Source organism: Electrophorus electricus, chromosome 22, assembly GCF_041902795.1.
Source record: "Electrophorus electricus isolate QZ-2024a chromosome 22, ASM4190279v1, whole genome shotgun sequence".
Classification (NCBI taxonomy): Eukaryota; Metazoa; Chordata; class Actinopteri; order Gymnotiformes; family Gymnotidae; genus Electrophorus; species Electrophorus electricus.
Genome location: NC_137518.1, coordinates 12,128,862 through 12,140,831, shown reverse-complemented (window position 1 = coordinate 12,140,831; position 11,970 = coordinate 12,128,862). Strand labels below are relative to the sequence as shown.

At 51.0% G+C, this 11,970-nt stretch overlaps 1 protein-coding gene across 12 annotated transcripts in view; it reads left to right on the top strand.

Moving 5' to 3' along the window:
* magi1b (membrane associated guanylate kinase, WW and PDZ domain containing 1b) overlaps positions 1-11,970 on the top strand; it is a 74,719-nt gene that overhangs the window by 59,185 nt on the left and 3,564 nt on the right. For 6 of the 12 annotated variants that reach the window (XM_035520371.2, XM_035520369.2, XM_081705839.1 and 3 more), the window contains 8 exons: positions 2,235-2,326; positions 3,471-3,663; positions 4,793-5,098; positions 6,843-7,046; positions 7,785-7,878; positions 8,066-8,189; positions 9,048-9,194; positions 10,927-11,065. In XM_035520371.2, coding sequence (XP_035376264.1) covers positions 2,235-2,326; positions 3,471-3,663; positions 4,793-5,098; positions 6,843-7,046; positions 7,785-7,878; positions 8,066-8,189; positions 9,048-9,194; positions 10,927-11,065 — 1,299 coding nt within the window. Of the gene's footprint in view, positions 1-2,234; positions 2,327-3,470; positions 3,664-4,792; positions 5,099-6,842; positions 7,047-7,784; positions 7,879-8,065; positions 8,190-9,047; positions 9,195-10,926; positions 11,941-11,970 lie in introns of those variants that run through there. The other 6 variants (XM_081705840.1, XM_035520372.2, XM_035520375.2 and 3 more) reach the window with 4 other exon arrangements.

Genomic DNA, 11,970 nt, shown 5'->3' with positions numbered 1-11,970 from the left:
CACCGGCGAGGTCCTGTTACTGATAGAATCAGCATGGAGTTGGCAGGCAGCAGATCGATGGGATTCTGATCGACCTGCGTTTCCGAAGCCTGGCGCCGGTCGGCTCCCTCCGCTTACGCGCCCTTGATTGGGTATTTCTGAGTTCAGTTTAAGCACACAAAAGTGTCATTAAGTGACTGCAGCTGAACTGAACATAGGCTGAAGGCTGAGAGCCTTAATGGGCAATTTGGAGACTCGTTCTCTTGGCCTAATGGAGATGGAATGATGTGAGGGAACCGGTCAGCTCGCTCCGGCCCAGGGCTCGGCCCGTTCGTATGCCTCAGGAGCCTCTGGTGCCGCCGGCTCTGATTGGCTTCATAATGGGCATTTCTGTCCAGACTGCTAAAGTGGGCTCACTCGGTGCACGTCAAATACAGCCTCGATTTCCAGACGACTAATCATTGGGAAAGCAAGCCAAGCGGAACACCAGTGGAGACGGATTCGCTTTTCTTCCAGCGAATCAAACGATCACGGCACGGCAGATTTAGCGGCCTGTGTCCCAGCATGTGGTCGGTGCAGCCGGCTCGACTTCCTGTGCCCCGTTTCGGAGTTTCCGTAGCCGAAGCTGCCGGAGCCACCGTGTAGTAGGGACCGTTTCTCTTGAATTGCACGGAAGCAACAGAAGCGATACTTTTGGCAGGATGCCACGGGCATGGCTGCTCGTGCTTCCTGCTCTGGGGGCAGGATGATGTAAAAAATTTATCATGGTGTTCGATATCATCATGCGCCATCCTTTCCGAACACTCATCTGCCCTCGTTTCTACAAATGAACAAGTTAGCAGTTACTATGTCCTGCAACAGGACATTTCTATCCACCATAAACCTATTGAAAATGATAACTAACAATACACAGTTATCAGAACTCTGAAATATCGCGCACCGGGGTATAACCAACAACTGCCCCATCCATACTGCACCCAGATCAGTCAGCTTGCACATACCAGTTACCAGCCATCATATTCCAGACCAGGACAGGAGTCTCAGGACAGTGCAAACATTTAAACTAACTCCAACCCATCAGCAAGTAAACCACAGAGATTAGGTGTGCAGGACATGTGCTCCATATATAGTCTAGAGATGTTTAACACTGAGACCTCAGGTTTGGTCCTTGGCTCTTCTCTCATCCAAGTTTAAAGCTTGTTGCTCATCTTTTCAGCTCTAACCTTCGGCCTGTCCAGAGGTTCTGTGTGCTGCGTACCTGCGGAAATAGCAGGGAGCTGTTTGAGATTCGGTTCGAGTATATTCGACAAGTTTGATTTCAGCATGTCTGCAGATGGTAAGCAGGACGCTAATGTAGCGAAGTGAGCCAGGCGTCTCATGACCAGGGCCTGCTAACTACCTTCAGACATTTGATTTTTGAAATTGTAGGTCTGACGGTGCGGCATGGCAGGGTGCGTGTGTCAGATACTCATGCTCTTGAGCATGACGGAGAGAGAGAGGGAGAGAGAGAGGGAGAGAGAGAGGCAGAGAGAGAAAGGAGGGAGAGAGAGAGGGAGAGAGAGAGGGAGAGGCAGAGAGAGAGAGGAGGGAGAGAGAGAGAAACCTAGAGTTGTGCTGCTCGTGTGTCAGCGCCCCCATCAGAGGCAGGCGCGGGAGGCCGACCCTCTGCTTGGGTGGTTCGGTGCGGAACGCCGATGGCGAATGGCCTCTTTCCGCTGGAGTGTGTGGTCTCGATAAGGACGCAGAGACATCCCAACACGTGTGGCATGTGAAGCGAGCCTGAAAATGTTTGGATTAGCAGAGCTCCCTGGATGCGCGTTGGATCCGCGTTACTGTGCAGTTGTACGCTCTGTAACTCGCGGTATGTGTCTGTGTGTGAAGCGTATGTTAATTGAGTGAATGACAAACCGTCACACTGTACTGTGTGCGTCTGTACTGTGTGCCACTGTACTATGCGTCTGTAATGTTGCGTCTGTACAGTCCTGTAGTATATGATGGTCCATAATAGCTGTGGTTTACCGGGTCACCCTGTCTGTTGACGAAGTGTGTAATGACAGGTTCAGAATGCCCCGATCACGTCCGTCATTCCGATCGGCTGCAGCTGCAGGGGCGTCATTCCTGCTGCCGCAGCCCTTTCCGACGCCAGCCCCGGCTGCTGAGGCTCTCGGGTGGAGGGAAGCAGGTGGAGGGGATCTGCGCCACCATGTCGTGATTCCGAGCTGATCCCACCTTGTCTTATCTGTCCTCCTTTTCAGTCCCAGATTACCAAGAGCAGGATATCTTCCTGTGGAGGAAAGATACCGGCTTTGGTTTCCGGATCCTCGGAGGGAATGAACCAGGAGAGCCGGTGAGTACGGACATGTTTGGGCTTTCGCTGACAGAAAGTGCAGCAGGCCAAATTAAAGCGGTGAAGTTCTCAAATGCTGCAAGCACCTTAACGGCACCAGCTGCTTCAGGCGTGCCACAAACGAGCCACGTTAACGGGTTTCACGTGCGACGTTTCACTCGTCCGTCTAGAGGTCACGGGTCACTGCGAAGGAACTGAGAGCGTGACGTCAAAACACGAGAAACTGGCTCAGGTATTGTGGGCTCCTGGGCCCCCTGGCCACTAGCAGCACGTGCTAGGATTTGAAACCAAACCTGTGTTGCGGTAATGGCGGGTAAATCTAGATAAAGATGGTCTTATTTTAGGCGTGATGAAAGCCAGTCTGTTTTAACCTCTCAGAGAGCTTGAGGCTTCCACAGCGTCACCGTTAAAAGTCTAATTATAGGACTGTGAGCCATCAGTCTTTTGAAGAAGCCTGTTCCTACTGTAAAGGAGAATCGCTAACGTTCCGAAGGTTTTCCAAACGTCATGGAGTAGCTTTACCAGGCAGGTTTGTTTGACATTCGTTCCCATTTCCAAGTGAGCGTGGCATGTTATCAAACTGTTTGGCAGGATTCATGTTTACTAGGAAAAGTGTGTGCGCGCATGCGCGTGTGTGTGTGTGTGCGTGCATGCGTGTCTGCACCTTGCTTTCAAGTATTATTCTTCATCTTATTCTGAGAGGTTCACATCTCCAAGGTCGGTCGAGTTCTGCATTTTAACCCCTCCAGCTCCATTCCGGCTCCGTTTCGGACTTGTTTGGCAGTCGTCCTGTTCAGCTTGGACTGCGTTTGTAGAAAGAAAGAAACAAAATGGCTCCCGTGAGGTTTCACTCAGCTTGGCTGGCAGAAGGGGCTGGTCTGAGCAGTTGTGTAAGACCTTTGTCTGGATCTCACCCAGCAGTTCAGTGCCAGAGATCTAATTGTGTAAAAACCACCAGCACTAGTCTCAGCTGCCAGCGGCGAAGCCACTAGTACTCCATTTCCTGCTCTCTGTTTCGTCAAAAGCTCACCGAGCCTTGAATTAGTTTCAGGGGGCGTTTTTGGTTCTTTACTTTTGGGCTGCAGAACCCGAACTGGTGAACTAGTGCGCGTTGGTGTTAAGCCCCGCCCCCTCCTCTCTGCAGATCTACATCGGCCACATCGTGAAGTACGGCGCGGCGGACGAGGACAGCCGTCTCCGCTCCGGGGACGAGCTGATCTGCGTGGACGGCACGGCCGTGGTGGGCAAGTCGCACCAGCTGGTGGTGCAGCTGATGCAGCAGGCGGCCAAGCAGGGCCACGTCAACCTGACGGTGCGGCGCAAGAGCGGCTACGCAGGTGAGCGTCGCACCGGACGACGGGCAAGGCTCACACTCGCGCACGCCGCTGTGCCATGTGACGTTTTAGTTGACGTTATCCGGTATTGGCTTCACTGCTCAGCTGACTGAACGCAGTGGACTGGGTTCAGACTAGGGTTCAGATTTGAGTGCTCTCTCTCTCTCTCTCTCTCTCTCTCTCTCTCTCTCTCTCTCTCTCTCTCTCTCTTTCTTTCTTTCTGAGTTAGGGCCTCATCTTATTTTCCTAGTCCAGTACTTTTTGCCCATGATGAACTTATGAATAATACAATATATTCTGTCGTTACTCATATGTACTGGCAGGTTTAATTTAAATGGGGGTTGATGGTGTGTGTTAATAAAGGATCACCATCTAACTGTGTAACGCTGAGGTCTCTCTAGTGACACACACTGGCTGTCTTGGGGACTCCTCCCCTTGCACAATTTTTCCTGTTTTTCCCTCCCTTAACACACCTGATTCGACGCCTGAGCTAATTACTAGTCCCTTCACCAGCGGACATGTGCCCCGCCCCTCGGTCAAGCTCACCGGCGCCCCCTTCAGGCGGCAGGGTGCAGGGGCCGACAGCTCCAGCGGCCGGTGTGGGGTGTAAAGTGGGTCAAGGTGCGGAGGATGGGTCACCTCGTTCCCCACAGACCCCGGATGCTGTTATCGGACTGCCGCAAAGCGCAGAGCCGTGTGTTTGTCTCTGGGAGGGTTCAGCTCCTCTCCTCTCTCACACACCCTGCGCTTGGCAGGTGGTCAGATGGTCTGCCTTCTTAGGCTGAGACGCAAGTACCCCCAAATGCCCCCAAATATGGATGTGAGGGGCAGTAGAAGCTCATGGGAGCTCCGTCATGTCACATGTAGACATTCGTAGAGACCAATGCCACTCCAAATGGCACTATAGGAGCAAAAAAGAAATGTGTGTGTGTGCGCGTGCACAGATATAAAAATAACATTTTATAGCATGATGTGAATGTCATATTTATGTTCTGTTACGTTTCATTAAGCCTGGTTGACTTGCATGAAATGTCACTAAAGGTCGAGTGTGATGTTTTTGTGTAGACGAGTTTTAGGTCATTAGATCGAACGGTTTGATACAAGATCAATTCCCTCCCCTCCTCCTGCTCAGTGACGAAGGTGGATGGCGACGTTCCGTCATCTCCGGCCTCGTCCCACCACAGCAGCACGCTGGTGGCGTCCCTGACTGAGGACAAGCGAACCCCACAGGGCAGCCAGAACTCCCTCAACACCGTCAGCTCCGGCTCCGGATCCACCAGCGGAGGAGGCGGAGCCGGGACAGGGGGCGGGGCAGGGGGCGGAGCAGGAGCCAGCACCATCCAACCGTATGACGTGGAGATTCGCCGCGGAGAGAGCGAAGGCTTTGGTTTCGTCATCGTCTCGTCCGTGTCCAGACCTGACACTGGGACCACTTTTGGTGAGACGCGTGTTCCGTTGTTGTTGCCGGTTTGGGATGCTGAATTAACCCGTTCAGAACTTTTATTTGATCCGTCCAGAAGGGGGGGGGGGGTTTGGCTGCACCTCCGGCTCTGACATGCTTTGCTGAGAAACATGAACGTCTGGACCTGGTAGATGGAAATCTGTGGTTGGCCCGTCACTCTGGTGTGCGTCCTCAGCCGCTCTGGGAAGGAGGGATGAAGGATTAGTTGTTGTTTCAGGGCTCTTTTGTTCCCAGTGTGGTGTTTGGTTGCAGCCTTACATGTGTGGTCGAGTCCTTCAGGCTCGGTTCTGTCTCCAGACTCAACCCTGTCTCCGGATTCTGTTCTGTCTGCAGACACAGGCTTTGCTTCCTCTCAGAACAGGGTCGCTCCTCAACACTGCGGTCACCTCCACAGGTTGTCGTAACCCTGCTCGCGCGGTCTCGTGTGTGTGTGTGTGTGTGTGTGTAGTGAAAATGCTCGTTCATGGTGCACAGATCGACGCGATGATGCGAGAGACTTGGGGACTCCTCCGCATCCTGTTTCCAGTACCCAGTGTTTACAGATGCAGGCTGGCCCATCTGGGTCTGTTTGCTCGGTCTGGGAGCGTCACGGCTGAGGAAGGAGAGAGATGTTAGATAAAACGGAGAAGCAGGCAATCTTACACACGCATAGCCTTATGGGTACACACAGGCACATCACAGCTATGCACCCCGCATATAGTGGTCTGTATGTGTAATAAATGCTATTTTTATGAACATATTTATTTATTATAGTTTTTATTCCTGTAGAGACACAAGGTGATCAGTACCTGCATACAGATTTTGTGTATACAATATTTACGTTATAGTACGTATTATATAATATGAAATATATTCCATATATTGAACATTTAGTCCATATAGCCGTCATATACCTGTAGTTATGGCGATACCGTAAAGTAGCAAATATTGTGGACTATAAAGTGGCAATGGATTTATTCCCGATCCATGAGTAATATTTTTTCCCCCAATTGTGTGCGGATATAAGATGAACTTTGGGAAGCTTCCGTGCAGATCTGATATCACTTCTCTTCCGCCTGTGCAGATTTTTCAAAGCACACCTAAACAAAAACAACCTTTTTTTCGTTCAAGCATGAGGCATCCTATCCATAATTTATGAGTCGGGCAGAGAGGGGCCGCAACACGCCGCTCCGGTGAGAGGAGTGAGACGCTGGGAGATACTTTAGGAGTTTAGAAAAGTGGGATGAATAATTTAGAGTGCGGACCTTGAAGCTTTACCATCTGAATGTGACGATGGAGGCGTTTTTGGACCGAGCGCGGGTGTAGTCTCCTCACTCAGGTCTTTATCAATGCTCTCCAACCGCTCCCAGTGTTGAACGTTTCTGGAATAGAGCTCGTCTTCTCTCGCTCACTGTCTTCATCTCTGTCACACCCATCCTCCCTCTCTCTCTCTCTTTCTCTCCCTCCTTCCCTCTGTATGGGTTTGGCTACAATCGGCCACTATCGGGAATCATTCTACATTTTGCTGTAATTTGTTACTTTGGCTTGGTGGCTCTGTGTTTTAACTTCTTCTCTCCTTCTCTCTTTCTTCTCTCTTGCTCTTCCGTGGCCTCTCCCTTCCTTCTGCCCCTAACCCCGCCCACCCTTTCACACACCAAAAAAAACAACAACAAAAACCCTCTTTACCAAAACACAATTTTGTAAAATGTCCACACGTGCCTACACGCACTGATAAAACCAGCTGGAAACACGTGTGTGGCCATGCCTCACAAAATAGGCCGGATCATCGAGGGGAGTCCGGCGGACCGCTGCGGCAAACTGAGGGTGGGCGACCGCATCCTGGCCGTCAACAACTGCTCCATCACCAACAAGTCCCACTCGGACATCGTCAACCTGATCAAAGAAGCGGGAAACACGGTCAGCCTGCGCATCATCCCGGGAGACGGTGAGGCGTGTGCGCGCGCGTGTGTGTGTGTGTGTGTGTGTCTGCGATGCCACGTGCACTGCCTCTGCTTGTTGGCAGTATTGGACTTTAATCAGAGTTGATCTGTGGTTTCCGTGTGTGGTGGGGTGAGACCCCCTGGACAGTTCTAGCCTATGTCTGTCCCTGTGTGTCCTGTATTATTTATTCCATGACACACTGCAAGACACTCATGTGCACGAAATGTTTCAGTGATGAGGGAGAGAGAGAGAGAGAGAGAGAGAGAGAGAGAGAGAGAGAGTGTCAGCTATGGATGGTGGTGCTATTTTAAGCGTGAGATCCTCAGGCACTTAACAGAGATGCCTCAGCTGTCCACATTATCCTCCTGGATGGAAATAAAAACACCTGATATGAGATCGTCGGCAGGCACCGAGCCAATGGGGTGAAGGAGGGCTGGTCGTCATGGTGACTGGCTGTAGAAGGGCCTGGCCGATGATGCGGCGAACGGACGTGCAGCTGGGATAGGAGCTGGCTTCCCACCGCGACGTTCTGAGGTTCCAGCGTTCCCGTGCAGCCGCTCCCATGCTTCCGTAATGCCTTTCTAATGCGAGAGTCTAGAAAAACAGCAGTGCAGTCCAGGAGGTGTGGACCAGCAGACCGCGCCGGAGGAGAGGATGTTTAAAAACAAGACACGTTTTTGTGCCCGTCTTTATCTGTCAGAAGTGCGTGCGGGTTTATAACCGTATTCCTCTCTACTCTCAGAGACCTCCAACGCATCGCTGCTGACCAATGCCGAGAAAATCGCCACAATCACTACCACACACGCCCCTCAACAGCAATCTGCAACTGAGCCAAGGTACACGCGCACATCTGACACTTTTACCCAAAGCAACTTACAATTATGACTGAATACAACTTGAGGGTTAAGAGCCCAACAGTGGGACTTGAATCAGCAACCTTACGACTTCAAGTTCAAATACCTTAACCACTAAGCCACGACTGGCTCTCACATGCATAAACACAGTCTGTCTGTTTTGTCTCAGGAACAACACTAAACCAAAACAGGAGTCTTTCGAGTTCAAAGCGCCTCAAGCTTCCCAAGCCCCGCCTCCTCCAGCCTCAGCCCAGGCTCCTCCTCCTTCGGCTCCAGCACAAGCCCCGCCCCAGGTCAGACACCACAGCAGTACTTTACTGGAGTGTGCCCGCTGGCCTGGTTTCCTACGCGAGTGTGCCCGCTGGCCTGGTCTCCCACGCGAGTGTGCCCGCTGGCCTGGTCTCCCACGCGAGTGTGCCCGCTGGCCTGGTCTCCCACGCGAGTGTGCCCGCTGGCCTGGTCTCCCACGCGAGTGTGCCCGCTGGCCTGGTCTCCCACGCGAGTGTGCCCGCTGGCCTGGTCTCCCACGCGAGTGTGCCCGCTGGCCTGGTCTCACACGCGAGTGTGCCCGCTGGCCTCCCTCCTGCTAACTGTCCATCTGCATGCTGACGTCTTAAACGGTCATCGTGTGAACACGCGGTTTACTGCCGCAGTCGTTAATCACGGTGGCAGGTAAACCCATTTCGAGACCTCAGCCTGTCCATCACAGCGGGGACGTGAGCGTGAGGAACTAATTCAGTGTCATTCCTGGCCGTCTTTTGGGCGGAGCTCTCTCTGGACGTGCCGTGTCTGTGAGCGGTGTTTTCCGTGGTGCTTCCTACACGCCCCCAATCCTGCAGCCGGTGCCCACTGTCATGTATTATTTACAGCGTGCCATGGCTCCCCTCCCCTGCCCTCTCCTGACCTCTACATGGGTGACTGCAGGTGAATGTGCGTCTGCCTCTCCGGAAACCAGAGCCCGGGCAGAAAAACGCAGGACAAAATGAAAGTGGAAACCACCCAAGTGCCTGCTGACATGACCTTGGGCATGCAGCCTTGTGCGTGTGTGCATACATATGTATGTGTGTGTGTGTGTGTGTGTGTGTGTGTGTGTGTGTGTGTGTGTGTGTGTGTGTGTGTGTGTGTGTGTGTGTGCGTGTGCGCGTCTACAGCAGGACCCGGAGCTGTACTCGGTGGACCTGGAGAAAGACAATAAAGGTTTTGGCTTCAGCCTGCGAGGGGGCCGCGAGTACAACATGGACCTGTATGTGCTGCGTCTGGCCGAGGGAGGAGCCGCTGTGCACAACGGCATGATGAGGGTAGGCCCCGCCCCCTCCACCTCAAAACTCACACACACGGCCAATCACACCTATCCGTTACTGCACCCAAGTCAATAAAAGCTGAACCACATCCCAGTCAGACGTATTGATCACCGATTCTGACCTCTGTCACACCCCATAATCAGACCTGATTACTGCTGCTGACCTCTGAACTCAACAGGGAAAATCCCTCATAATTTGGATCACCGGTTTAAAAAAACTTGATAATGTGTCATTGCATTCTGTAGTTAGTGGTGGACTTTCAGAGCATAAATCAATATCATTTGATAGGAAAATACATTTTGCATAGTACGTATAATTTAATAAGGGAATACATTTTGCATAGGATCACTAAAAACATTTTCCAACTAGAACATAATTAAATTTTAAGTTGAAAATGAAAGTTTTAACAGTTAAACACTTCTAAAACCAGACGAAGGAGTTTATCCAGGCCATCGTGCGTGTGTCCAGGCTGTTTCCAGCTGATCCCACGTCAGAATCGATCCGTAGAGTTCCAAACACCTTCCGCCAGGTCGTGTATGGATCCACTCCTGCAGTTTTCCAACCCACGCGGTTTCCTGTACCTATGTGAGCGTGCTCCTGTTCCTGGGTCCTGCATGCTTATGCACTGCAGATATGACAACCTCAGCCCGCAGTTACCCAGACGGGCCGGGGAACGCCGAGGACGCAGAGCGGGAAGGCAGCAGGAACACCGGAGCCGCCGTCGCAGTTGCGTTTCCCAAGATCCGTCCCATAACTGACGGATAACCAGAGGCACGGAGGGAATCTGTCACTTATGTAATATATTTCCTGTCTACAAATAGTTTATGTAAAGTACAGCTTTCTCAATTTTGATTTTACTACAAGGATTTATGTTCAACTTGCACCAAGAAAGATTCCTTGTCCGCGTCGTACTTGGCAAATAAAAGATTCTGGTTCAGATATAGTTGCCCTGGATTTCCAGATTAAGTATTTAATCTTCTTTGTTTCGGAGTCCTGACACCTAACATCCTCTTGTCTGTAATTCTCTACATCACTGTCTGTACATCCCAAGTCATCAGAATCTGAACTACGGCCAGCGTGAGGCGTTTCGGATTTCGTTGACCTTGGTGCCACGTTTTTTTTTTACCTTGGTGATTATTTTTGTTTGTGCGTCTGGGTTCTCTGAGAAAATGTTCGTACTCACCTCCAGGAGACTATCCTACTTCTGACACCAACTTGTTAGGAAAAAATTCCCAGTTTTCCTGAACCTGTCCTCCCCATGGTCCCGTCAACAGCCAGGGCCCTGGGGCTCACGTCTCAGATGAGTGACGGAGTCAGAGATGCTGGGAAACGCAAGCGGTTTATTTCCGCTTTTCCATCAGGGTATATATGTGTAAAAAAAAAGAAGCAGAACCGTCGGAAGATTAGCATATTCATAAGTACATATGCAAATCAAAGAACATATGCAAATCAAACCAACTTCTGTGGACACAAGCAGTATAAAAAACATAGTTGGTCAAAGAAATGACGAAAACGAGCAGAACATAAGAGGCCCTTGTGTGACCGTAGAGTGTTCCGTCAGCTGAGGGCCGAACTCTCAAACTGGTTTCAGCTGGTAACTTGCAGTGCGCCTCACGCCGTTTTGATTTGCGTTGAATTTCCTAAAATTCCATTTTTATCCACCCGTCTTGACCCTTTTCCTGTCTTCCTGTTTCTCCCTCCTTTCTGTTTCTCCTCCGCGTCTCCCCAGGTAGGGGACGAGATCCTGGAGATTAACGGCGAGAGCACCAAGGGCATGAAGCACGCCCGCGCCATCGAGCTGATCAAAAACGGCGGCCGGACGGTCCACCTCGTGCTGAAGAGGGGTGACGGCTCCGTGCCCGACTATGGTGGGTCCGTCTATGAAAACATCCCTTTCTCCCCTGTCTTCAGCCCCTGACGGCGCCGCCCCCTGACGGAGCCGCTCCACCCTTCTGCGCGCCGGCCTCCTGCTACTGGGTGATGGGTCGTCTTCTGTTGCCTTTGCCCACCTCTCTGCTTCTGCGCACCAGGCTAGTTTAGCAAGGGACGCTGGGAAATGTAGTTCCTGGAGCCTTTTTCCGCCCCTCTTTTTTTGGGTAGTGGTTGTGTTTCTTGGGAAAATGCTTCTTAACTGCTGAGCTGAACACACAAAGAAAACCAAACCTGCAACTGGACTGTAGGGTTAATCCTTCTCATAGGTCTCACGGAGTGATATATTTTAAGATAAAATGATTTAAACATTGAAGCAAGCTTGACAGACTCCTGTGTGCCGTCTTGGGTGACATCACAGAGTCAGCGGGGTGTAAGTAAACATATTTATTCTATTTATTGAACATACGCTGCTGAGAAGATGCCAAGAGACTTGAAGGCGTTCTAGGACCCGGAACATTCCAGTCATTCTGTGTTGTAGCAGGCTCGTACCCGCCTCTCACGTTGTAAACGCACACGGGACACTCGACAGACCCGCTGATCCGTCCCGCGCTGTGGGGTCGTAAACACAGACGCTGTCCCGCTCACTCAACACTGAAATGTCTGGTGCTGCATGATGTCTTCAGTGAAATTGTTTGTTTAAAAAAAAAAAACTTTGTTTTCCATAATATTTATGGATGAGTCATTGTACCTGTTTGGATATCTTTAATTGGTGTTGGGTTTTTTTGTTATATTTCTTTCTTGATCACTTGACAGATTTTTCTTTCATGTTTTGTCAAGTTTGGAATGTGACATGAATTGGGTTTTTTTTCTACTCCAAATACAATAACTCTGTGAGGTTATT